The sequence below is a fragment of the Sphaerodactylus townsendi genome, linkage group LG02 (assembly GCF_021028975.2).
Source record: "Sphaerodactylus townsendi isolate TG3544 linkage group LG02, MPM_Stown_v2.3, whole genome shotgun sequence".
Classification (NCBI taxonomy): Eukaryota; Metazoa; Chordata; class Lepidosauria; order Squamata; family Sphaerodactylidae; genus Sphaerodactylus; species Sphaerodactylus townsendi.
This window is the reverse complement of record NC_059426.1, coordinates 141,792,121-141,817,966: the sequence shown is the minus strand read 5'-3', so window position 1 is coordinate 141,817,966 and position 25,846 is coordinate 141,792,121. Positions and strand designations below refer to the sequence as shown.

The window sequence follows — 25,846 nt, the reverse complement described above, 5'->3', positions numbered from 1 at the left end:
ATCACATGACCCACCATGATGTTTGAATGGAATTACCAGCATCAGTATTGTGCTCCAGTGAAAGATTAATCCCTTGTATCTTTAATAAGCCATTTCTCTTAGCAAGCTGAGTTATTTCTTTGTTATTTAGTTCAAAACATTTCTTTTTTAATAAATAATTTATTAGAATTTTCAGTTACAACTTTAAAAACAGCACACAATTTTACATAATTCAGTAGTCCCTACAAAACATAGTTCATTCAACAAGTTAACTTTCGTTCCAACAAAAAAAATATTACTTAATTTCAATAAAAATTAAAACATAATTCTCCTTCCATGTTTTTATATTATATATTTCTCCCTAACTATACATACAGTAAACTTAACCCATCCATTGTATTCCAGAAAGAATGATTTTTCCTTACTCCTTTCCTTCCTCACTTGCTAAACAAAACATGGAATCACTTCGCGGGAAAAAAAACAACCTTTTTCTTTACCCCCAGGAGTTATACTTACTCCTGTCCTATAGCGTTAAATACTCTAGTGTCAACATCATATTTAAGTACTACAACTTATAGTATTGTTTAAACGGCTTCCAGATTTCTTTAAATCTTTCTACATTATCTTTCAGTCTCCAGGTTAATAAATCCAAATCCATTATTTCTTGCATCCTTTCTTCCCATTTCCTCATAGATGGTGTTTCTTTCTTTTTCCAGCACTTTGCGATTTCAATTCTAGCCACCGTTATCATATAAAGAAAAAGAATATCATTTTTTAATATTTTCCTGTCATTTGTCAGTCCCAACAAAAATATTTCTGGTTTTAAATGCACTTTCGTCTTTAAAATCCTTCGCATTTGAGTTGCTATTTTCCTCCAATATTTCTTAATACACCTACAACTCCACCACATATGAATAAAAGAACCTTTCTTTTTTCGGCATTTCCAACATTTATCTCCTTTTTTGTTGTCCATTCTCGACAACTGTACTGGCGTATAATACCATCTATTGTAGACCTTTATGAAATTTTCTTTTAAGCTTGTAGATAGAGTAGATTTGTTTTGTCGTCTCCAAATTTTTCCCCACTCATCTAGCGTTATATTTTTTTTACATCAAATGACCATTTTAACATCACTTCTTTAACTTCATTCTGTTCTGTTCTAAACCTTAACAACAATTTGTATATTCTACTAATTAATTTCCTACTTCCTCTGTCAATCAAATCATCAAATTCGTTCTTATTTTGAGTACCCAATTTTTCTCTATCTTTTTTGAAGGTCTCATATATTTGATGGTAGTTCAAAACATTTCTGTGCTTTCTTTTCACCCAATTCAGGGTCATTCGGGACATTAAAACATTCAGGGACATTAAAACATTTCAAACATGTATTAAAATTCTAAACATACAAACACATAAACTCATAAACTGAGTCAGACCATTTACCCCAATACTAATCATTCAACTGGTTGTGGTGGGTTTTCTGGGCTGTGTGGCCATGGTCTGGTGGATCTTGTTCCTAACGTTTTGCCTGCATCTGTGGCTGGCATCTTTAGAGGTGTCTCACAGAGGGAAGTCTGTTACACACTGTATCCAGAGGGAAGAGAATGCTTTAGTGGTATATAAATTGTCATGTCCCCAGGTGGGGAACCAATCAGTAAGTTTTTGGGTGGAATTTGCTATGCAAAGGTGTGGTTGATAGTATAGTATTGCAGGTGAGGTTTTTCAGTCCAGGGATTCACATTTGCATTCATATTTACACACTGGACACAGGCCCACAGCCCGGAAAACCCACCACAACCAGCTGAATCCGGCCGTGAAAGCCTTCGACAATACACTAATCATTCAGTTTTGTAGCAGGCAGCTCTCCCATTCTTCTGGCCCTGGTCCCTGAGATCATTTTAACTGGAGATTCATATGAAGTGGCCCTATAATGAGTTAGACTATTAGTCCACCATAGTCAGTTGTGTCTACTCAGATCTCCAAGGTTTCAGGCAGAGGTCTTTCATATTACTTGCTACAAGATCCTTTAACTGAAGATGTCAGAGGTTGAACTTGGGACGTTTTGCATTCCAAGCAGATGCTTTGCTTTTGAGCCACAGCTGTCTTCAGCTGAGATCAGTTGTAGGTAAATCATGTTGGACTATATCACCTTTACAAATGACTGTGAAATCTGCGCTGCCTCACAACACATCCACCTCTTCTAAGAAGGCTTACTCCAGTGTAAGCCCATTGATTTCAGTGATCTTAGACTAGAGTAATTCTGCATAGGATTCCATCGTAATAGGGGAATAGGCTGTTTTGAATTACTTCCATGAGCATCATCAACATTTTCAATGCTTTCTCTGCAACATCCAACCTTTAAAAGGGGCTTGGACAGATTTATGGAGGAGGAGTCAATCTATGGCTACCAATATTGATCCTCCTTGATCTGAGATTGCAAATGCCTTAGCAGACCAGGGAGCAGCAGCAGCAGAAGGCCATTGCTTTCACATCCTGCATGTGAGCTCCCAAAAGCATCTGGTGGGCCACTGCGAGTAGCAGAGTGCTGGACTAGATGGACTCTGATCCAGCAGGCTCTTTCTTATGTTCTTATGCTAGTACTCTTGTTGCATTTGACTTCTAGCAGCACTTGAAGCTAGCACTGTGGGAGCAGATGTGTGCCATAAGTCATTTTGTGATCATCACCATGTGGTCTCCAGCATTGTGACCGAGCTAATTTTATTGGAAACGCATGGGCTGGTCTCAAGGCATTGGTTGCAGTAATGGGACAGTAGAATGGAAGAAACAGTGCAGAGATGATAAGGCGTGGCTGTCCTTAGAAAGGATTACTTCATTAGATTGAGTGCCATCATTACTGCTTGTGGAATGTCTGAATCTTTCAGGCAAGTTCCCCATCATTCCTGTGGGAGGTCATTGGTGGGTGGTACAGTAACTCTAGGAAAGAATTATGGGAACATGAGAAGAGTAAGGAAAATACATATTTGTGTTCATTGTAAAGTAAAAATAAACAGCTGTAGGAGATATTCCAAGAACAGTATGTGCTTAGTAGGCCAAGTCTGGGGTTCCTTAGTACAACCTCAGTCTGGTGTCTGTTCTTTTCTGAGATTTGTGAGTTTCTGGGTACTTTTAACTGCTACATAGTTTTTCCCTTCAGAACCTTTTGAAATCCTGATCTAGAGTTACTGGTGTAATGTGGAACAAAAATAATGATGGGGTTCCCTTCTCAGTGTCTAGATTTAAGAAGTTACCCCTTTCTAAAATAGGATTGAACTTCACCTAAATGAGCAGTTTTACAGAATTACTCTTATTGTGTCTACATATCGGTGTTCAGATTTGTTATATGGTACATAGTTGTCCCAGAACAGAGTATGCACTCTCTCATCAGGCGAAGAGCCAAACTTTCAGAGGAGGCAGCAGCTGGGCACCTAAAACTGCCACAGGAGGAGGCAGTCGAGATACCTCAACGTTCCTTCTTTAATACGCAGGAAGAGCCCCAAGACTCTGAGGTCGATTCCCCACTCACTATTTGATGCGCGCTCCTCACAGCAAATACCCCGGGGTCCTGCAGCACTCCCCACTGCACCAGCAGTGACAATGCAGTCACCCCGATTCTGCCGCTCCTCTCACCCCTCAGCGTGCGTCATTTTGGATCCTGGTCGGAAGTGCACCTTTTTGCAAACCACGCACCGAACGCGGAGCAGTGGGAAAGTCTAGGGGTGACTCCGGGTTTGAGTTTCCCGCCCCTGGTAGTGTCGTGGAGCCTTTTGCCCAATAAGGAAGCACAATTTTTTAATATCGTGGAGCTGAGATCGACGTCAGCCTGCTCACCCTGGGATACAGCTATGTTTTCTGATTCAAACTTGGATCCTGAACCTTCCACTCCACAGCTTGCTTCTAAACCAGAGGTGTCTCTCCAACAGACCCCTCTCAACCCTCTCAAAACGCAGAAACACCCCAGTCCCATTTCAGTACTCATTGCCATAACTGGGCATGGCATCTTTAAATACAGCCTGCTGCTGGAGGGAAGGGCCTGTATCTCCACAGCCTTAAAAAAAAGTATGCAAGGCCTCAGTGTACCTTAAGCCTTTGCTGGGGCAACATCCATGATTCACTGCTTCCAGCTGCACTAACTTGTCTCCTGGACCTCAGCTTCAAGCAGGATCATGGTGTTGTGTGCCAGCTTTGGTTGGTTTCCTGGTTCCCACTTCCTTCAAAACTGTGACGTAACCATTACTTTGTCACATTCCAGCTGGACTGGTGCAATGTGTCCTGTGCAGGACTGTCTCTGAAAAGCTTTAGTTGATGTAAAATGCAGTAGTTGGTCTATTACCTGAAACAGGTGATAGGGAAAATGACAAATAGGAGTGTACCAAGCACTATATCAACAAACCAAAAAAGGAGGAAAAATGCCAGGTGACAAGTTTACTGTTATACAAAACCTCTACGTATTTTGCTACAAAAGCTTCATTAGGGAAAAACTGAGTGCTGTCAAGTTGCTTCCATGGCGACCCCATGCCTTTTTCTGCGCAGTAAAAATAAAACTTCTTGCAGACCATATAAAAAGAGCTGTTTTCACTTTTTATGTGTGCATAGTGCAGAAAAATAAAGCTTTGCCAGTGAAAACAGTTCTTTTCCCCACCATTTTCTTGCACTTCAGAGATCTTCCGTTCCTCCCGCCATGGACATTTTGTCAGCTTGCATCGCACTGCTCTCCATTTCAGCATTTAAAGTACATGAATAAACTTAGTTTGCCTGGTGATTCCATGAATGTGTCGGTTTTTCACCATTTTTTCATTTTCAATGAGTTGTATTGGAAGCTACAAAGACACGGTGTGAGAGAATCAGTTCTCATATCTTCGTAGTGTCAAAGACACATTGCAAACAAAAAAATGGGGAAAAACATGTTCGTGGAATCGCCAGGCTCATGTACTTTAACACTGAAATGCCGGGTGGCTGCAATGCAAGCAGAGGAAATGGCTGTGGGAAACCTTCAGCAAGTGACAGGCAGCATGGAAGATCACTGCAGAAAATGGCAGGCACAAATGGCGGAGAAAACAAAAGTGAGAGTTTTGAAACTGGGCGGGAGAAATAAGATGTTTCCTGAGCGCCATACATCAAGCAGGAAATGTTTTGAAGCAGAGGTGGGATCCAACCAGTTCTCACCACTTCTCTAGAAGTGGTTACTAATTTTTTCTGAGTGCCGAGAAGGGGTTACTAAAGCAACCTCCCTGCCCAATAGGGACTGGAGGTGCGTGTGTGCGGCGGCACCACTGTTTGAATCCCACCACTATCGGACCCTGTTATTACAATTTTTGGATCCCACCACTGTCTTGAAGCCATTTTTGGGGAAAAGATGGCAAGTTTAGCATTTTCAGAATACAGCGGGTTGAACTGAAGTAAAATGTCCTGGAGAAAAAGCTGTGCAGTGTTCTCCAAAATGCTGCTTTTTACATCCTCAAGACATTTTATTTGTGCTGTGCAGAAAAAGCCCATGAATCAGTGGCGTCTTCCACACAGACAAAATATCCTGGAATAGACCCGGGATCATGTATCCCAGGGTGTTTTTATCTCAGTTTCTCCCTTTCCATGGCTGCCCATCAGTGTGTTCAGGCCAAGAGGAAGAACTCCAGTGAATTATGCATGAGCCCCCGGTTTATTTTCATTTCCCACCAGAACGTTTACGTCATTTGTGTACGTTTGCATAGTTTACGTAGATTCCATTTTTCCTATGTTCTGATTGGCTGCAGCTAAGGGGTGGGGAGAACAGGCGGTGACGCTGGAAAAATAAATCGGCCTGTCTCCAGCGGTGTTTGCATGGGAGTGGGAGAGGTGCAGGCTTTTTCAAAACCTGCCAATTTTATTGGTTTTTTTTTTAAGCCACGGGATAAGACAAATCTTGTGGGGCAGGCTTGATTTTGGCACAGAAGCCTTGCGGAATTCATGCCCAAACCAGGATGGTTCACTTCCTTATCTCAGGATATATTAGTCTTGGGGAAAATGAGAGTGTCCTTCAAATGTCCTATAGTTAACAGCTCAAGTCTTGCAAACTGAGGACTGTGACTTCCTTTATAGAGTCAATCCGACTCATGTTTTCTGCTGCCTTCAATCTTTCCTAGCATTATTGTCTTTTCTAGGAACGCTTGTCTTCTCATTATGTGACCAAAGTAGGACAGCCTCATTTTAAACAAATAGAAGAACTCCACAATAAAAATTATTATGCACTACTAAAATTAATAGTAATTAAAAAGACAGGATAAATTAAGCCCCCAAAGCCTGGCACTTGTTAATTAGAATGTAGAATGAAGTGCAAGTATAAATTGAACATGAAGCAAGACATCTTTAGCTTTTATGCTTAAAGTCTTCTACCGATAATTCCTAACATGGTGGCTGAGGCACCATATTGCCCATCATAATGAAGCCCACCTACCTCATGAAGTTAAAGGATAAAATTTAAAGGATCTTAAATGGAATGGGTTGGTGAGGAGGGAGATTTGGTGGTTGTATAGGTAGGCACATCACAGTTTTGCATTCTCAGCTTGCTCATAGACACAAACTCTTCTATTGCTCTAACTTTGGGTTTGCATCTGCTCTGGGTCATTTGTGGCCCTTCAGTGAACAAAGTTTCCCCTTACAATGGAAATTGAAATGAAAGAGCATCTTTCATCCAAAGGAAACCATGGATCCAGCATTTTTTTTGTCCTCTTGAGGCTTAACAAGAACCCAGGAGACATTACCCTTGAATCTGCAGGAAAAGCCCATTTGAAAAGCAGCCTTGATCTTAGGAAGGTGCTGGGCTTGGAAGCTCCCCACATTTGCTCCACTCCTATAACAGCTATGTGTGGAGTCATCCAATTTTTCAGAATTCCCAAAGAGCCCAGAGTTCAACAAATTTGGGGACCCCTGCCCCAAATCATCTGAGACTGGGGTACTCCAAAGGATCCTCTGTTCCCTTTGAAACCTCCCAGCCAGGCAAAGTCTTTTGCACTCCATCATTTTTATTGCCTTAAAATTACTTTACTAGTATGATTTTTAATCTTTTAAAAGAAATTACTGCAGTTCCCACAGGAATGTTACTATGAATGAGATATGAGGCAATGCTGAGTAGAAGTGAATGGAAAAAGAGTGGGTAGAACAAAGGCTAGGCAATTCTGAATGAAAAACTAATGAAAAAAGCTAACTGGAATACTCATATCTGATGACTGAAGTGTCTCCAATAATAATAGAACATGAGCAAATTCATGTATTTATACTTATACCTCACTTTTCTCCTCAGAAGTGTTCTTCCCTCCTCCATTTTATCCTTACAACAGGATGAGAGCCAGTGTGGTGTAGTGGTTAAGAGCATTTCAAAAGTAGAGAACCAGGTGTGATTCTCCACTCCTCCACATGAATCCTGTTGGATGACCTTGGGCGAATCATAGTTTTCTCAGTTCCACCTACCTCACAAGGTGCCTGTTGTGGGAAGAGGAAGAAAATGTTATTCTAAGCTGCTTTGAGGCTCCTTAAGGTAGAGAAAAGTGGTTTGTAAAAAAAGCAAAAAAAACCCCAACAACCCATTTTTTCCCATTGCTGGTTCCTACCACTAAATGCTCTCCCATTTTACAACCCAACATGGGGAGAACTAATTTTTAAATGATGCATCCTGCACAGCAGTTGGCTAAGGGTTCATCATCGGACGTTCGAACCCTTAGCCAATTATGTATTGTAAGATAAGATGTGTTTTGAATGTGGATTCTTGCGCATGCTATTTCTGTTCGTATGCATCTTTATGTGATTTGCACGATTATTAAACAAGCACATTTTATAAGAATCATAATTTGTAACTGAGGTCCTTTTTTAAATTGTGTTTAGTTCATTTGGAGATGCCAGTAGCAACTCCTAACTCATACGGAATTCTAAAAAACAGAACATGGATCAGTATGCTTACAAACAAAACTGTCTGGAAGGCCTGGCACTGATTCCTGAAATGGAAAGTAGGAATGAACACCATGGAATAAGGTTGAAATAGCTAGGCAAGATTTAGAACCCGCTGTGTTAAAACAAACTCCGCTGTGCAAACGCCTGTTGTGGAAACAACCAGCATGTGTTGAAGGACACTCAAGAGTTTGGCCTTAGGAGCTGGGAGTGTCTGAATCTTCCTGTTGCTTGGCTGCTGCAAATGCCAGGTGCCATAAATAAAATTACACAGAAAAGTTGCAAATTCACTAATGGGTGTTCATTCCCTGTAAAGTTTCTTTCATTCATGACTTTTATGGGTTGTATAGTCTGTTTATTTCCTTGGCAAGGCTGCTTGCTTGACTTCAGTCTTGTCAATGCCAAAGGCAGGGATGCAAATGTGCGGCTATCCTTGCAGAGAACAAGAAGGTTTTCAAGGGATTGTTCATGTTTGAAAGAAGATAAGAGACTTAGTACAAAAACGAGACCTTGCATGTGAATATATTAGCATCTTTCACAGCCATTATAGCAATAATTCTTATTCTCCAGAGCAATTAAGATTGTTTGCATGACTGGAAGCGTTTTTTGTTATCCCAGATAAAGCTGCGCTCATGGTGAAACTTTTTGGAGTGGGCTGCATGGTAGCATACCAAGATGAGATCTGTTCTGCTTATAAACAGCTCTAATGACCCATCAAAAATGTACCTTGACTGCCCTATAAGCTTTGTACATTCTTATGCAAGGTTGCTAGCTTCATACTAGTATTTAGAGGTTGCTGAGTGTATTTTTAGCAAGCAGTAGTGAAAAGTTAGTCTGCAATGGAATTGGGAAAAATCGAGCAAAGTCACTAATAGATGCCCCCCAAAATGAGAGCAGATTTGAAATGGACAAGTTTGAAAGGTCTTTATGCTGTAATTGAGGAGAACGGTTCAAGAATAGTGCCTGTTTACAGCAAGTTTTGCTAAATATACGGTATATGCATTTTTCTTTCAAAGTGTTTTATTTGTGTTGTGTGGAAAGGGTCATTGCATTGTATGTTTTGTTTTGAAAGGTGTCACAGGGAAGCTTTTGGAGACTCTGGTATATAGATATATTAAAGAAAGAAATCTTCATTTGTTCCATCTGAGCCACTGGAGAGGGTCTTGCTGTCGCCTTCAAATGTAGGTGGATTTCGAGAAAGAGCTGTCAGTGCAACCTTAGTATACCAGTGTTAACTTGGATTTTCTTTTTACAGAACTCAGAGCAGAAGTGGCTCCCTTGTTCCCTCTCAGCAGCACACAGGGCCCTCTCGCACAGTCAGACGCTATCCAGCTGTTAGTAATGGTCAGCTGACATCCAATGCGCTACCCAGTGGGAATGGCTTTGATCACAACAGTGTTGGGCCTCGCACAGCCTATCAAGAGCCTTCTCCATCTCTCTGGGGTAAGGTCCACGGAATATTTTATTCTTTGGCAAATGGAAGACTTTTGAGTGCCATTTTGTAAGGTTGTTAGAAAAATTCTTGCGTTAGATTATTGCTGTTTTGTGATTCCGTATCCTTTGAAATGTGCCAGAAATCTCTGTAATGTGTTAAGAAATTGTAAAATGTAATCAAAGCATGGACATAAAAGTCTGAAAGGGAGGGGGAAGGAAAACATCAAGGTTTTTTTCTGTATTAAAAGACTAAATTCCTGTGGGCCTTCACAGATGTGTGGGACAAAAGATATTGAAACAGGATTTAGCCAGCTGTTCCAGGCCAATGAAGCTCCTGCCCTAGTATCTTCCTGTTTAATATTGTTAAGCTTTACTGTCCCAAAAATGAGATATATCTTCCTTCCATTTCTATTTCTACTAGCTGAAGACATTAGAATTTTAATGGCCTGCAAAGTGGTGATCAGTTTCTTCAGATGGTTTTTAGGATCTCAAGGCTATCTGATTGTCATGCCGTCTTCCATGGGGGTTTTGTATCTAATTCTAGGGCCCCTTCTGCACACTCAAAATAATGCATTTTCAAACCACTTTCACAACTGTTTGCGAGTGAATTTTGCTATTCCGCACAGCTTCAAAGAGCACTGAAAGCAGTTTGAAAGTGCATTATTTTGCATGTGCGGAATGAGCCTAGGTGTATAAAGTTAGGCTGCAGGCACTCAGAATGCAGGGAAGGCACTATTCACATGCTTTTCATCACATTTAGGCTTCTGCCAAGATGTGAGAAAAGAGATTTCAGTTATTAGCCCTGATCCAAAGGGCTGCCCATCTACCCTGCGCACATCAAGAGACTTCCTCCCTTCCTAGTTGCACTAAAGAAAACTTCACTTCTTCAGTCCATGCTAGGTCGACCTCTTTTCTTCCATCACCTCCACCCTCATAATTGTTCTCTCCATTATTCGTTTCCATCTCTAATTGGCCTGACTTGGACTTTGCTCTCTTTTCTCAGCTGGAGGAAGAAGGGAAAAGACTGGAACACAGCCATACACTGTTTTGAGCTATGAAAAGGGAAGCATTGTTATTGCGGATTATTGTTATATCCAAGCCTCAGGATAATGTTCTCCCTCTCTTCCCTTCCTTAAAAGAAAGGACTGGGGCTGTAGTTAAAAGGGCAGAAAAAAATATTGTCTTTTATGCAGAACTATTCCCATAATGTTTTGTTCCATGTTTTCTTCCCCCCTCCCCACTTTTTAATTTCAGTTGCTCAAGAATTCTGTTCGTTAACTAACAAACCCCACAAAAACGGCTGTCCACCCCTTCCCCTGCCCTTCACAGTACATTAGTTTATAAGTTTCTTATATGTGATGAACAGGTAACGTTACGAGTGTTTTCATAAAGTTTTTTAAAAGTCTAGGTATGCGGCAAGTTATTCAAAAAAATTCAGAGATTTGCCAGTTGAAAATATGTGGCCACACCAGATGTGATCTGGAAGATTTGTGATCAGGATCTTATTCTTTTTTCCTAGTTTTACTCCAAACCAGCTGCATGGTGTTGATAATTGGATCAAGGAAGTTGAGCTGGAGAAGGGGGTTGTTTAGCCCTCTTCTTCCACACTAATTCCATGCTCTAAATTGCATCCCCTGAACCTGTTTGCTCAATGAAGGGGAATAAAGCCAGTCTGGAGTAATCATTTAGATCAGGGAAATGGCATCAGAAGGAAGAGTTACACACCTTTCCTAGCACTGCTTCCAAGACTGGCTAGACACAGTCTGCATATAGCACAGTGCTGAGGTAACAGTGGATTATATCCCACTTTAGGCTTCAGATGGTGATTCATAGGTTTTAATGGTTTACATTTAAAAAATCTCAGGTAATTAAAAAAAGCAAAAGTGTCTAGTGTAGCAAGGGAAAATGTTCTAATATACCAGTTTCCTCTTGTGATAATTTTCTACTTGCAAGAATTCTATTTTTATGGAGGAGCATTAAAGCAGCAGAATGAGGTGGTAGACTCTGGATGTACTCCAGTGATGTATAGATTTTTAATGGGGGGGGGGGTTCAGGGACATGGCCATGCCCCCACCCCCCTGGGGTTGTGGCCATGCCTTCCCAAGCCCCCCCAGTCTCAGTGCTTATAAAAGCAGCTCTCTGAGGCCAGGGACGGCAGACTCCCGTGCCCCCCCCCACCGGCTGGGCTCCCAGCTGGCAGCCCCTTCTGCCCTCCCCTCCGGGCAGAGGCATAGCTAGGGAAAATGGATCCCGGTGCAAAATCTGAGTTTTGCGTCCCCCCCAATGGGCGGCCGTTGTAATGCTGGAATCCACCCCCAAACAGCATCATTTTCAATGGTGTTTAAACTAGGGAGCCCAGATTCTCCTTTTAAATCCACCTTAAAGGGAGAATCTGGGCCCCCCAGTTAAAACAACACTGAAAGTGATGTTGTTTTGGGGTGGATTCTCTCCCACCCTGAAACAGCATCACTTTCAATGTTTAAACTGGGGACCTCAGATTCTCCCTTTAAATCCATGCTGAAGGGGGTGGATTTAAAAGGAGAATCTGGGGAAATTTGGGGAACTACATCAAAATGAGCATTAGCGAAGCAGGAGGATCCAGAAACAATGGGGCAAGGGGAAAAGCATGGGTGGCAGAGCAAGGAGTGGGAAGGGTGCAGCTAGGCAGGCTGGCCATGGGCAAATGGAAGAGGTCTGGGGCTCGCTGGAAAATCTCCTCGCTCTGGTGGCAAAGCAAAATTAAATTTGTGCCAGAAATGGTCTCGCTTGCTGCTGGGAGACTAGAAAATGAAAGCAGGGTTTGAGGAAATATATCCATACAAGAAATCTTGCTGCAAAAGACATTTGCCCCCATCACACAGCAAATGCCTTGTGGGTCATCAGCTCTCGTTCTTTTTCTCTGCAGGTGCCAATCTGACAGAAAAAATCCGAAAAATAAAGATTGTCTTCACCCCCACAATCTGTAAACAGACCTGTCAAAATGGCCGCTGCTACAACAGCTGTGAGAAAGGGGACACCACCACCCTGTACAGCCAGGGTGGGCATGACCATGATCCCAAATCTGGCTTCCGTATCTGTGAGTCTTCCAAGATGTCTGACCCATTTCACAAGGTTTATTTAAGTTTCTCTGTTTCTTTTGTTTGCCAGACTAGCAATTGCCTATAAAAGTAGAATTCAGAGCTGGAGGATTATGATTCTTTCATCTGCCTGAAAAATAAAGTCTTGTCTCAGACTAGTCTTGACCTCTCTGGGACAAAGGGTCAAATATCAGTCCTTGTTGTGGAGGTCTGTGACAGAATCACAGACAGGCTATGCAGCATTTCTTTTGTCAAAGCCAATGTGATGCTTTTGTTGGCATTCATTTTGGGGTCAGACTCCCAACACCTAATTTCATCCCATTCTCCTTTTTTATTTGTGTGCAAACCATGATAGTTGGCTAAAACTTTTATGCTGTTCCCAATGTATAAAGCAGCTGATCACACTACTGCTGAAATTTCATAGGAAATTTCAGTGAATTGGACAGGTCAGCTATGAATCCACTGCTCTGCAGTTTGACCCTGTCTAGTTCATGTGGAATGGTATTGAGCAGGCTCCCAGAACAGACAAACCAAATATCATTTTTCTGTAACTGATTTTTTAGGATCTTTCTACATGCAATGTGTTGATTGACTTTAACTTGGTAAATTTGGAGTAAATTTGGAGAAAACCCACCTAGATCACACTGGACATTCCTTTCCTCTGATATTCTTCTAGCCTAGGAGTCCCCAAACTTTTGGAGCCTGCAAGCCCTTTGGAAATTTGAGAGGGAATGTTGAGCAACACCCTAAAGTGGTTGACCTAGGAGGTGAGAGCAAACCAAAAATGGCTGCCTTGGGGGGAAGAGCCAACCACAATATCTCCCTCCTCACTTTGCAAAAGAATCAAAGCAGGGGAATAAAAATCAAGGAAAGCCTGAGGATGGGTGGGTGGGGAGAAAGGGGAATAAAAAGAAGGGTTGGAAGCACAAGCCACAAAATAAAATGGCCAGTATTATAATGCCCCTGTCTAGATCTATGATACAACTTTATCTGGAATACGGTGTACTGTTCTGGTCATTGTTTCTCAAAAATGACATTGCAAAGCTGGAAAAAGTACAGAAGAAGGCAACCAAGATGATTAGGAGGTTGGAGCACCTTCTCTATAAAGAAAGGCTGAAGAGCCTGGAAATTTTTTGTTTAGAGAGGAAATGATTAAGGGGGGCATGATTGAGGTTTTTGACATTGTGCATAGGATGGAGACAATTGGCAAAGAGAACTTTTCCTCCCTCTCCAAAAATACTAAAGGTCCAGGGCATCCAATGAAGCTGATGGGGAGTACATTCAGATTGGACAAAAGGAAATGCTACTTTATACTTTGTGTCATTAAAATAAGGGATTCACTGCCAGGAGATGCAGTGGTGCCCACAGTCTTATATTGCTTTAAAGGGGGATTAAATAGAATTTTGGAGGATAGGTCTATCAATGGCTAATTGCCTTGGTGACTAAAGAGAACCTCCACATTGATAGGCAGTCATCCTCTAAATCCCAGATCCAGGAGGCAACATTAGGGGAAGGCCTTGGCTTCTATGCCCTGTTTTTGGACCTGTGGAGGAACTGGTTGACCACTGTGTGAGACAGGATATTGGATAAGAGAGACCGTGGGTCTGATCCAGCAGAACTCTTCTTATGTTCTTATACCCCAGTGCTTACCAGTGCTTCTGATCTTTCAGTGCCTGTTTCAGTCTTTCATTTGAATGAGGGTGGCCAACAACAAGCCCTTTTTTACAATGGCTCTGCCCACTTTCTGAAAGGCTTGGTGGATACCAAGGGAAATACTAGTGGGCTGCAATGCAGAATTCTGCTCTAGTCCATAGTAACAGCACTGTTTCATGGCAGAAGTACACATGAAGATCCCTCATTCTGAATCAGACCACTGGTCTGTTAAGATCAGTAATGACTACTCTGACTGACCCCATGGTCTCAAGTGGAGGTCCTTCAACTTCTACCTGATCCCGTTTAACTAAATATGACAAGCATTGAACCTGGAACCTTCTGCATGCAAAGCAGATGCTCTACCTCTGCGCCATGTACCAACTGACACATTTTAAAAGCTAAAGCTGAATTTAAGCCTTGCAGGTGAAAATATGCTCTCAGAAGGGAAGCCAGCAAAACGCTTTGGTTGACTCACAGTTCCTCTGTGAATGTTTTCTGTGTTGAGAGGGTAAATGTATAGTCTGTGTGAGTTACTTCCCAGTGAGACATATTTAATGACTGAAATGGGATTTTGTATATTTCTCTCAGTATGCTTATCTTAAGTCTTTTCTTTACCTTAACAGATTTCTGCCAGATTCCCTGTCTAAATGGGGGACGCTGTGTAGGCAGGGATGAATGCTGGTGCCCATCTAACTCAACAGGGAAGTTTTGCCACCTGCCAGCAATAAAACCAGAAAGAAAGCAAGTGGGGAGGTCTTCAAATAGCCTGACGAGTAGCTCCATTAAGCATTCTATGTATACTCTTCCTCTATCCAACCAACTTGGTAAGCTGTTTTTCTCACAGGTTGCAGATGTATGAGGTTCACCTTGCTTGTATCTGAAACACTCATTCCTCTTGTCATGTAGTGTCAGCATTATTACCGAATTTTATAAGAGCGTTTGAAGACGAGCAGGTCATTCATTGACCTGTTTTCTATTCTAAATGCATGCCTAATAGTTCTTGACTATGAATGATCATAGAGTATTATTCAGTGTCCTATATTAAAAGCATAACCATTCTATTATTGTTTTTTTAAACTTTACGGTCTAATAGGGAGAGCCTATTGGCCTATTTGTATATTTAGCCTTAAAGAAAACATTTTAACCACCCTTAAACAGTAACCTTTATCTAGAAACTGTCCCATCATTATTTGAGCTTGGTGAAAAAAAAAATCCTTATCCTGACTACAGTTCTCAGCATGATAAGTTCTTTTTTAAATGAGGGGGACGAAACCTATTACCTCTAAGGAAGGAGTTAACACCTGTAGGTTTCTATAGGTGTCTGAGTGTGTTTACCCAGAATTTTTACTTCTACATCTAAAAAAATCTGATCTTTTCCTTTTTAAAATTCTTTTGAAATTTGATGGTATTGTGAAGTGTACTAATATATTTGTTGAACTGTTGTAAATGGCATTCAGAACCCTTCCACATCATGAAGATGTCATCCAGATATTGTTTATAGAAGATAATATTGTTTTTATATATATTGCTCACATGCAAGATATTATTCTCTAATTTACTCATGAATAAATTAGCCTAATTCATTTGCTCTAGACATGAAGAATTTCCTATGACTGAAGCATTATTAGATTTTGCCATAGCAGAACTGGGCATAATTGGCGCATTATACTACAGGGGGCATGACTTTGTGTGGACGAGCTGGGTGCCAATTTAAACAACACCTCAATAATTGGTCTCACTCTTTAAAAAGGCGTTATAATTGTAATTTGTAGTCTGGCGAGCTAAATACTGTATTATTATATTACTTTTGACCATTGAGAAAGGCCAGTTGGTCAAAATGTTTCCGTTTTTAGAGGTCAAATAAGTGTCCAATTGGACTCTTATGTGTAGTGTAATTGTGATATTGTGTGTATAAGGTAGGCTTTTCAGGACCTTCTACAAGTATAGTTGATTTTAATTTGTTATATATATGTGTGTGTGTGTGTGTGTGTGTGTGTGCGCGTTCTTGATCATTAGCAGTTTTATATTTAGTGGCCCCTTAAAATTTCTTGACCTTTTAGGTACTTAATTCTAGTTTTGTAGAGTTAAGTTTGTTTCCCTTATTTGTTTGTGTGTTGTATATATTGGGGTTGTAGCTGAAGTACAAGATGACACAAAAGGGAATTGACTTTTTCAGCTACTCCTTACTTCAAATAGCCTCCTTACTTGAACACCCTGTAGTTTTTTAAAACACAGGGACCTGAGGAAAGATAAAGTGCATGGGGAAAGTATGAGAATTTGTATTAAAAATAAAAATAAAAATTGTGGTGCGTGCTGGTGCATTTAGAATAAGAAAAAACACCTGGTATGTTTCCATACAATACTGAATTTAAGGCAAAATGGTTTGCAATTCTAAGCAAATGTTCCATGGACTTTATGACCTTCCTAATTGAAACTACTAATATTGAGAGTTTGAAACTGCGACAGGAAATTGCTTCCTTGAAAGTGGATATACAAAAGTAATTGGGAGGCTGTTTTGGAGAAATGTACTACTCTAGATAAGAACATTGAAAAGAAATTCCACACTGTTAAAGGGATGAAATTTAAGATGGATGCTTGCTTCAAGATGGATACACATAGAAGTTAGCTCAAAAAGCTACTCATTTTTTGGAATCTGTGTGAATATGTTGCTGCTGTTGTTGCTGTTCTGAAACAGCTCTAATTGTTTCTCAAATCAAGTCAATATAAAAGATGAAATTTATGAGATTTACTGTAAAAAAGATTTGAGAATATTAATTACAAATAGATCCAACCCCAACATCTTTAAATAAGTGGAGCTCTGCTTGCAGAGTGCAAATTTTCCACCTTCTGATGCGGCCCACTGCACCCCCAAACATGCCATAGAGGACAAGAAACCCCCAGAAACAGCAAGATGTGGGAGATCTACAGTTAGAGGTGAAATTGTTTCCTCTCCTGTGCCTGAACAGCAGAAAATAAGGCCTGAATCCAGTTCATTATTACCACGTTACCTTCACCTGGGTAAAGTTTCTTCCCAAGAGCTGTCATTTTAATGATCTGGTACTTTTGAGATCATTGCCTCTGAGTAGGCCAGATAGAACTTGCCTAGATAATGAATGCTTTTGATCATCTCGTGCAAATTTCAAAGCTCTCAAAATCCTTCTTTTTCTCTGGGCTTTATCCAAAATCAGATGCTGTTTCATTGGTTTGTATAGTTATGGGACATAGGTGATGGTTGATTCCTGGTTTGGTTTCTGATATTTGATGAGAGTACCAGTGTGACCTTGTAACTACTGTGGATTTCTAAGGCTTTGAAGTGTATGTGCGCTATTACTCTCTGTCCTAGAAACCCCATGGCTGGTTTGTAGGTACCTACTTAAATAAGAGAAGTCATGCTTTCTCTGGTTAACTTCTAACTTTTCTTTCAGCTTCAATGCATCCGTCCCTTGTGAATGTGCACATTAACCACCCTCCAGAAGCAGTAGTGCAGATCCATCAAGTGGCCCGAGTGAAGAGTGACTCAGATCAGTCTGAAGAGAACAGTGTTGAAACTGTGTTGATCTCTCAGCTTCCCACGAACCCCCAGTACACTGACAATACCACCACCAGCAACAACATAGCTGCAGAGATCAACCAGCAGCAGAGGCCCCAGGGCCTCGTGGGGAAATGTTATCTGGAGACAGTACATGGAAAGGTAAGAGATGTTGTGTTGTTTATAACAACCACACCAGGTGATCTTGGCCATCACATTTTTTATCAGCCTAACCCATCAGAAAGAGCTGTTGTAACAGTGAATTGGAGGATACTCTTGAAAAAAGGTGTGATAAAAGTGGAATCAATTAATAGTCCATTTATGGGCTCTGGATGCTGTATGTATGATGTATGAACTTTCGCACGTATAAGCTTAAGAAATATCAGAGTGAAAATTAAATATTTAAGTATTCAAAATTTTTAGAATGTCATATAATTGATTTTATATATATAACTCTCTCTCTCTCTCTCTCTCTGTGTGTGTGTGTGTGTGTGTGTGTGTGTGTGTGTGTGTGTGTGTGCATTTCATTTTTAGTGCAAACAGATTATCATTATATATATATCTTATGATCATCTTTTTGCACTAAAAATGAAATGCACAGATATAGGATGGGTGACACCTAGCTTGACAACAGTACATGTGAAAGGGATCTGAGAGTCTTAGTGGAATAAACTGAACATGAGTCAGCATTGTGATGCGGCAGCCAAGAAAGCCAATGCAATTCTGGACTGCATCAATAGGAGTATAGTATCTAGAGAGAGATCTGCATTGGTCAGATCTCAACTGGAATACTGTGATTAGTTTTGGGCACTGAAATTCAAAAAGGATATTGACAAACTGGAATGGGTCCAGAGAAGGGTGACCAGAGTGGTGAAAGGTCTGGAATCCATGCCCTACAAGGAAAGACTTAGGGAGTTGGGTATGTTTTGTCTGGATAAGTAAAGGTGAAGGGGTGACAATAGCCATGTTTCAATAATAGAGGGTATGTCATGTTGAAGAGGGAGCAAGCTTGTTTTCTGCTGCTCCAATGACTATGACAAGGAGAAATGGATTCAAGGTACAGGAAAAGAGATTTCACCTAAACATCAGAAAGAACTTCCTGACAGTAAGTGCTGTATGACAGTGGAATACACTGCCTCAGAGTTTGGCGGAGTTTCCTTCTTTGGATGATTTTAAACAGACTTGATGGTCCTTGTGGTCTCTTCCAGTTCTATGATTCTATAAACCTTCCTCTGCTGAGGGCCAGGAGCACATGGGACAGTTTTCTTTGTGATTGCCCCCAGGCTTTGGAATAGTCTCCTCTTGGAGATTCACCATATGCCTACCTTTTATGCATTTAAGCACATGGTGAAGACTTTCCTCTTCTTCCAGGCATTTGGCTAGCCTTCTTGGAAACCCCCTCTACAGCTGCTGGTCAATGGTGTGTGTGGGGTTATTTTAATGCTATTTTTATTGTTGCTTTAATTGGTATGTTTTATTTATGATGTTTTTATTGTGGTTTTATTGTTTGAAACCAGTGTAAGCCACCTAGAGATGCTAGTATGTGGTGGGGAATAAATATTTATAAATAAATACATAAATGTAATTATGCCTCTTTCTTCCATACACATGCACTGATCCAGCTACATCCACAGCCTGACTCAAGTGAGAGCTGGCACACACAGAACCTAGTACTTCTGCATAGGCAGTCTTTAAAAATTAACTTTTTTGGGGGGAAAGGAGGTATATATTTAGTTGCATGGGAAAAGGGGAGTGGGAGAGGATTCCAGACACAAGGAAGAATGCAAAACAAAGTTAAAATAATACTACCCGACTAAACTGGTTCTCTGGCTTACAGTTCATCATAGACTCCAAGCAAGTTGTCTGACATAAGGGTTTATATAATTATAATCACATGCTCTTCCATGGATAGATGTCTGCTCTGCTCTCGCTGGTCTCTCGCTGCTCTCGCCTATCTGTTATTTCAGGACTCCCCAACATGGTGCCTGTGGGCACAATAACACCCACCAGCACCTTTCTTGACACCCACTAAATGTTTTTAGAAGATAGGTGGAGCTGTTATCCAGCAGGGTTTCTGACTGGTCACTGAAATGTAATCAGCTGCGGAGATTAAAATAATGTTTTTCTGTTGCCGCTGCCACTACAGTGTTAGTTTTATTCTCTGTCACTCCTCTTTCCCAGTATATATTTTTAAAAATTATTCCTCTTCTAGCCGGCCTTTGGGCTTCCTTTCTGTGGCAGCCATTGTGCCTACCACCCTGTGACAGAATTGCAAAGGTACCCACCACAGGCTTAAAAATATTGGGGACCCCTGAGTTAATTTCCTTTTAGAAGAGAAACCCTATACCTCCATCTGGGGCTTTGTGATTTGCTGTCCTGTTTCTGCTCTTACTACTAAGGCTTCCTGAAGGTCTTGCCTGGTTTTGGAGCTTAATTAAAAACAGGAAAATTGTGGGAGGGGGGGTACAGGATGAGACTCATGACAGAGGGAATTTGTAAGAAAGGATGAAATATAGGACATTTTTCTCACTGATGATGAATGTCTGGTTCTCATGGAACATTCATTTCCTTTGAAGCTTTAAAGGAAAGAAAATTCATGTGATTTAAACTTTCTATTTTGATAAACTATTGGTTTCACTCAGTATTAAGGCAAGTTCATGTGTATGATATAAAACCCTTGTTGCATTTATGGAAATGTGTAGGGGAGATTGCAGGAAGTGGGAACCTATCTGATTGATGTCACACCAGTCCCTCCAAGACCCTTCTGGCCTGAACAGGAAATGATGTCACATAGGTCTAATGCTGTAGTATTCACCAACAACTGTCTGGTTTAACCATAGAATGTGGGTGAATCCTAGAGATTTGTGCTGATTTGAGGGCATCGCTTTTGGCTCATGCTGGAAATCACCCCCATTTTTTCAGCACTGCCCAGTTGAGCAGTGGTGGGAAACAAGGGGTCCAGGTGGGAGGGCCCCTGTTATAGTGGGAGACATGGACACTCTACATTCTGTGTATGCCTTTGTGTTACTATGTATTTTACACTGTTTTTTTTTTCAATGGGTCCCATTTCTTGTGAGTGAATATCCCCTTCCCTTCCCTTTTTTTTCTGTAATTCTTTCTCAAAAGTTATTGGTGAAGCCTACATAATGAATTATCCTCTGATCTGTTCATTCAGTGGTAGAAATCACATTTAGGCTTAACAAGGTCTTCTGTAGGGTTCTACACGTTATTACAGGGCAAGTTGTACGAAGGTGGAGAAAGAGCACCTTTGGTCTGTTCTTGCATTGTTCAGCTGGAGCAGAATCTACAGCTAAACAGACTGGGTGATGGCTAGAATCCTGAATAGGAAGTGTTTGTCTCTCCTGTTTCTGCCTGAGGCCAAACTTATTGGAATGTGAGCACTGGGCACATGACCATTTTTTGGGATGGTTGAGTGCCAGATTTGGCCTGTGGACCACAACAGCTCAGCTCTAATGACTGTAATCCAGAGGGCCTTGTTGGGAAGGAAGGACAGACTTATTGAGTAAATGAAAAATACCTCACCACAAACATCCCCACAAGGCCTGGAACTGTGTACCCATCTTGCTAGCTACTAGCTGTAAATCTGGAAGAAGGCATTTACTTTATCCATGGGCTTTGCTCAGTGATATCATCTCAGGGTTTTGCTCATGAGTAATGCCTCATGTCTAATCCTAATATACAAGCATTCCAAGGAACAAAATAACAGGTAGGCTCTCATTTCTCTGTTTGTGACTGTCTTAAAATAAATCTCTGAACTGTGCTGCCTGTAATGTGCCAGTACCATGGTGGCGAACCTTTGGCACTCCTGATGTTATGGACTACAATTCCCATCAGCCCCTGCCAGCATGGCCAATTGTAGTCCATAACATCTGGAGTGCCAAAGGTTCGCCACCACTGTGCTAGTATGTAAAGTATAAAGTGGGCATCTCTGTCTTTCCTCCATGGCTATGCTCCGCCTTCTCCTCCCCACTATTTTAGCCTTGGTTTTTGTAGCATTTGGTCAAGAACCTTGTACCACTAGAAGGAAGGAACAAGGGACCAAGCATTTTTTTGGCATGATTTTTCCTCTTGAACAAGGTCAGAATCCTGATGCTCATTCTATTCTTTCCTGACTAGTGTGCTGAACCATTGGCTGGTCTGACCAAATATGAGGATTGTTGTGGCAGTGTGGGGGCCTTCTGGGGAATTAGCAGATGTATCCCATGTCCACTGAAACCAGGTAAGTGCTATCCAAGGGGAGCATTGACTCATTCCGCACAACACAAATAAAACATTTTGAGATCTGAAAATAAAACGTTTCCTGCAAGAATTTCACACAGCATTTTGCTCAAAAATTTGAATTTTTTAAATTTTTTTCTCTCAAAACAGTTTATTTTGAAAACAGTAAACTAGTGACTTTTTTCCCTCGAACGTTTTCAAAATGTTTCCTACTTGCTGTGAGGAGAGCAGGAAACTTTTAATTTTTCCTGTCTGACTGTAAAGCTCTCACTTTGGTTTTGTTGTGCCTGCCATTTTGTACTGCTTGTGATTCTCCATGCCACCTGCCAAAATTGATTTTTTTAAAATGTTTGCAAGACATTTTAAATGTTCTGTGAGGAAAAAGCCATTGTTTAGTTTCTGCTCTTTTTATAAGAAGGGAGGAAGGGAAAAACAGGAAGCTGGAGCTCATGGCATGGTGAATCATTCCAGAGATACTGTGACAGCATCCTTGTGTCCACCACTGGGACACAACTGCCATTTTAAAACCTAAAATGGGCAGTTTAAAAAATGGCATGAGGGCCCAATCCTGACCTCCCATGACTGTTTTGATACTTGAAAAGGTACCGGGGGGGGGGGGGGGGGAGAATACTTCAGCCTACTGCACTGAAGTTTTAAATTGCCCCCTTTAGTCTTTAAAGTGGCAGTGCCATACCTATTCCTAAGAGAACTTTGTCACATCTAATTTGACCTTATTTTTTCTTGAACATGGGTATCTTTCCTGAATAACAAAGAGACAGACTGTGTTATGTTTTCAGTGATATTTACTTGGCAATTATATTGGCTTAGATGCCAGTAAGAATTTGTTTGGCTTTGCTGCTGGCTCAGTTTTCCCACGACCAGCTCTTTAAAACCCCAGGGCAGACTTGTGTTTGTTCCATTAAAAGACATTAGGTAACAGAAAACTGGAAAACAACAGCCATCGTTTTAGGCGGTATAGCTACGATCGGTTGGGGAGGCTCTATAAGACTGCCTTTGCAACTACAGCCTGATAGAATTACTGGCCTGCTTTAGATGAGGGCTTGGCGAAGGCTCTGGAAACAACACCACATCAAACAATTGGCAGGATTGAATCTAGAGCCCGTTCCAGGGGCATGGAATTCCTGCTCTGGGTTTTCTTTTCCTAGTACCCTGAGGCACTGATGTAGTACAATTGTAGACTTTGGCTCAATCTACTTAAAAGGAACATGGGATAGCCATGCATTATCCGATGGTGTGCATAAGAACTCAACTGAGTACACAAGCATTCAACATTTCTCAGGTCAGCTACTCCGTCTGCAAGTGCAAAAACATCTATCTCCACGTTGGGGCTAATTCACATGACCATGTTCATAAAGTGAGAGCAACAGCTATGAAGTGATATTTGCTTATGAGATCAGCTTTTGCACAGAGTTGTAATAAAATTTAATCAGAGTTATAAGATAATTTTATCACTTGCTAACTAACGCATCTACTGATGGTATGATGAGGCACAAGCTATAGGTTACATTTAACAACTGATTCCCACGAAGACTTGACACAATATGATACCTGTGAGTCCCCTGTAAGAACTCTAAAGTTCTGCAGGAGCCTGATTTGGATTGGCATCATGTCAAGGGGAAGGAGGAGCTCCAGCTTTCCTCCTGTGCCATTTTTGTGACCCAAAATTGCTCAGGAGCAGTAGCGTAGCACCAAAGGGGTGGGGCACGATGCACTGGGCAGGCGCCTGTGTGGGGCATGTTGGGAGCGTTCCGGGGCAGGCAGGGGCGCAGGATTCAGGCATGCCCCGGGCGTAGCTCCCCCTTGCTCCGCCCCTGCTCAGGAGGGAGGTGTTTGCTGTGTTGGGGGACTTGCACACATGACCGTTCTGTGCACATGCAGCCCCCAGCAAGGCAAACAACACTTCCCAGAGTTGTTTTGGGTCAGGAAAATGGTATGCGGGGAAGGGAGTCTGGAGTTCCTCCCCAACCCCCAGCACGGCAACCCCAATATGACTTAGCCATAGGGACGCCGAATTCCAGATTGATTGTAAAGTATAGCTTAGTTCTTAGTTCATGTTGGTGGGGTGGTGTCTGCTGTAGAATAGAAAAATGATCAAATAGAAAAATGATCACTTATTGCAGGATGTCACAATGAGGGAGAAGGTGACATTTCCTTGATCTGTGAGTGTCTGATTGTGGTGCTAGCAAGTTTTCAATGTGCTATTACACAGAACTCTGCCTAGTAAATTTGAAGCAGTATGCAAATCAATCTGTTTCTGTCTGGCTTGTTGCATTTGGCTAGAAATCCTCTGCACCCCAAGAAAATCTTTGTGAATGACGTTGCCCAAGCCAAAAAAAATGTGCCTTGTTGCACCGTCCCTGGAAAATAATGGCCTTGCTACAGTGAGCTGTGGTTTTGTAATGCTCATTTAAACAACTGTAATGCTCTTATGCTACCTTTGAGTGGTATATACCCACTTCATATGGTCCAGAATCAAATGATGATGTTGGCTCAATGACCATTTTTCGTAATTTTCCTCTTGTAACTGCTGTGTTTCTGGGCAGAGTACTGATTTTTAACTTTTAAAGTCCTAAGTGAGACAGTGTTTGGAAAATCTCCTTTTCCCATGTATACTTGCCCATGCTGTTAAAGTCACCATCCCCACACTTACCTTCTTCTGATAGGTATGTGGTGTCTCGAGATTGCATTTAAATATGTGAACACTGACAATGCAATCCTAAGGAGTGTTACTCCAGTTTAAGCCCATTCATTTAGGTCATGTGTAACTCAATGGAGAGGTACAAGAAGGGAGAACAGAGACAGCAGAGGATTATATTATGTATTCTTTTATAATTCTGCATGGGGAAGGTGTCTGGGATAGTTTCCAAGCATCTAGGCAGCTGACAGCTTTCAGACCTACACACCCGCACGCACGCATGCACGTACACACACAAACAAACCCAATGAGCATGACCCAAGGTTTTCATGATAAAGTCAGGGTTCAAACCTGGGTATCCCAGATCCTAATCCAGTATTCTAACCATGTCCTGCTGGCTCTTAATGAAAGCTACTCTTAATATAGGAGCCAGGGAATAAAAGAAGCAAAGGCTTGATTTTCTTGGGGTTTGAGGGAAGCAGGGAGATTTCACGCCTTTTAACTAGCTGAGGGGGAGGCTTGAGATGGAAAGGTGTGCCCAGGAAGGCATTCTTAACAAATAGGAAGACCACAGCAGAGGTAGGTTTGGAAGTCACAAGAGATACTGCCCTTTATTCTCCTCTCCTCTGCTGTGCTGCTTACTTCCTCTGCCACTAGCGTTTCCAGGTGCACAATGTCAATGTTTTCCAAGGAGCCCTTATGTATGCGGAATTGCTGGTGGTAGAGAAAGCGACTCCTGCAGTGGAGGAAAGCCTCTGCAACAGATGAAGAGAATTGCGAGAGGGATAGTATCATAAGCCATACATTCTTTGGGGCAAACTTCATTAGGTTTTTCTGATATAATGGTGGGGGCAGAGGGAGGCAGAGGAATGCACCAAACAATAGACTGGACTGAAATGTTTAGATTAATAGTCATGGAACTGGTACTGCTTGGGTAATTTCTGTCTGCGTTTTCCCATCATGCTAGAGCTTTCCACAACTACATTGTGTTTCATGGCTACAATTCAGTCGTGTAAAGTGATTTGCTCTTGCCTGTTCTTCTGCCCTGCTTGACTCCTTTGTCCTGCAAACACAGGAAGATCTTCCAGGCAGGGAGCAACAAATAGAAATCCAGATCAGACCAGAGCAGCAGTACACTCCTGAAAGTTTAGCTCTGAAATGGAGTTAAGGCGTTTTTATTCTCTTTTAACCAAGCACAGTATGCTCCGTGTGGACGAGCAAAAATAGAGAAATGACTCCCCTGGTTTTATATGAGAAAACTGCTTAGCAGAGATATCAATGTTTTTTTAAAGTTATTTTTAAGCCATTCCCTTCACTGCTGCTATGTGCCTATGGGAAACCTGTGTTAGGTCTAGGAAATCATTA

The 25,846-nt window shown here is 41.5% G+C and overlaps 1 protein-coding gene across 2 annotated transcripts in view; it reads left to right on the top strand.

Annotated features, from left to right (window-relative positions):
• Positions 1-25,846, top strand: part of LTBP2 (latent transforming growth factor beta binding protein 2) — a 178,737-nt gene that overhangs the window by 61,011 nt on the left and 91,880 nt on the right. For both annotated transcript variants that reach the window (XM_048485686.1, XM_048485687.1), the window contains 5 exons: positions 9,149-9,336; positions 12,233-12,403; positions 14,681-14,881; positions 17,483-17,748; positions 21,724-21,826. In XM_048485686.1, coding sequence (XP_048341643.1) covers positions 9,149-9,336; positions 12,233-12,403; positions 14,681-14,881; positions 17,483-17,748; positions 21,724-21,826 — 929 coding nt within the window. The remainder of the gene's footprint in view (positions 1-9,148; positions 9,337-12,232; positions 12,404-14,680; positions 14,882-17,482; positions 17,749-21,723; positions 21,827-25,846) is intronic.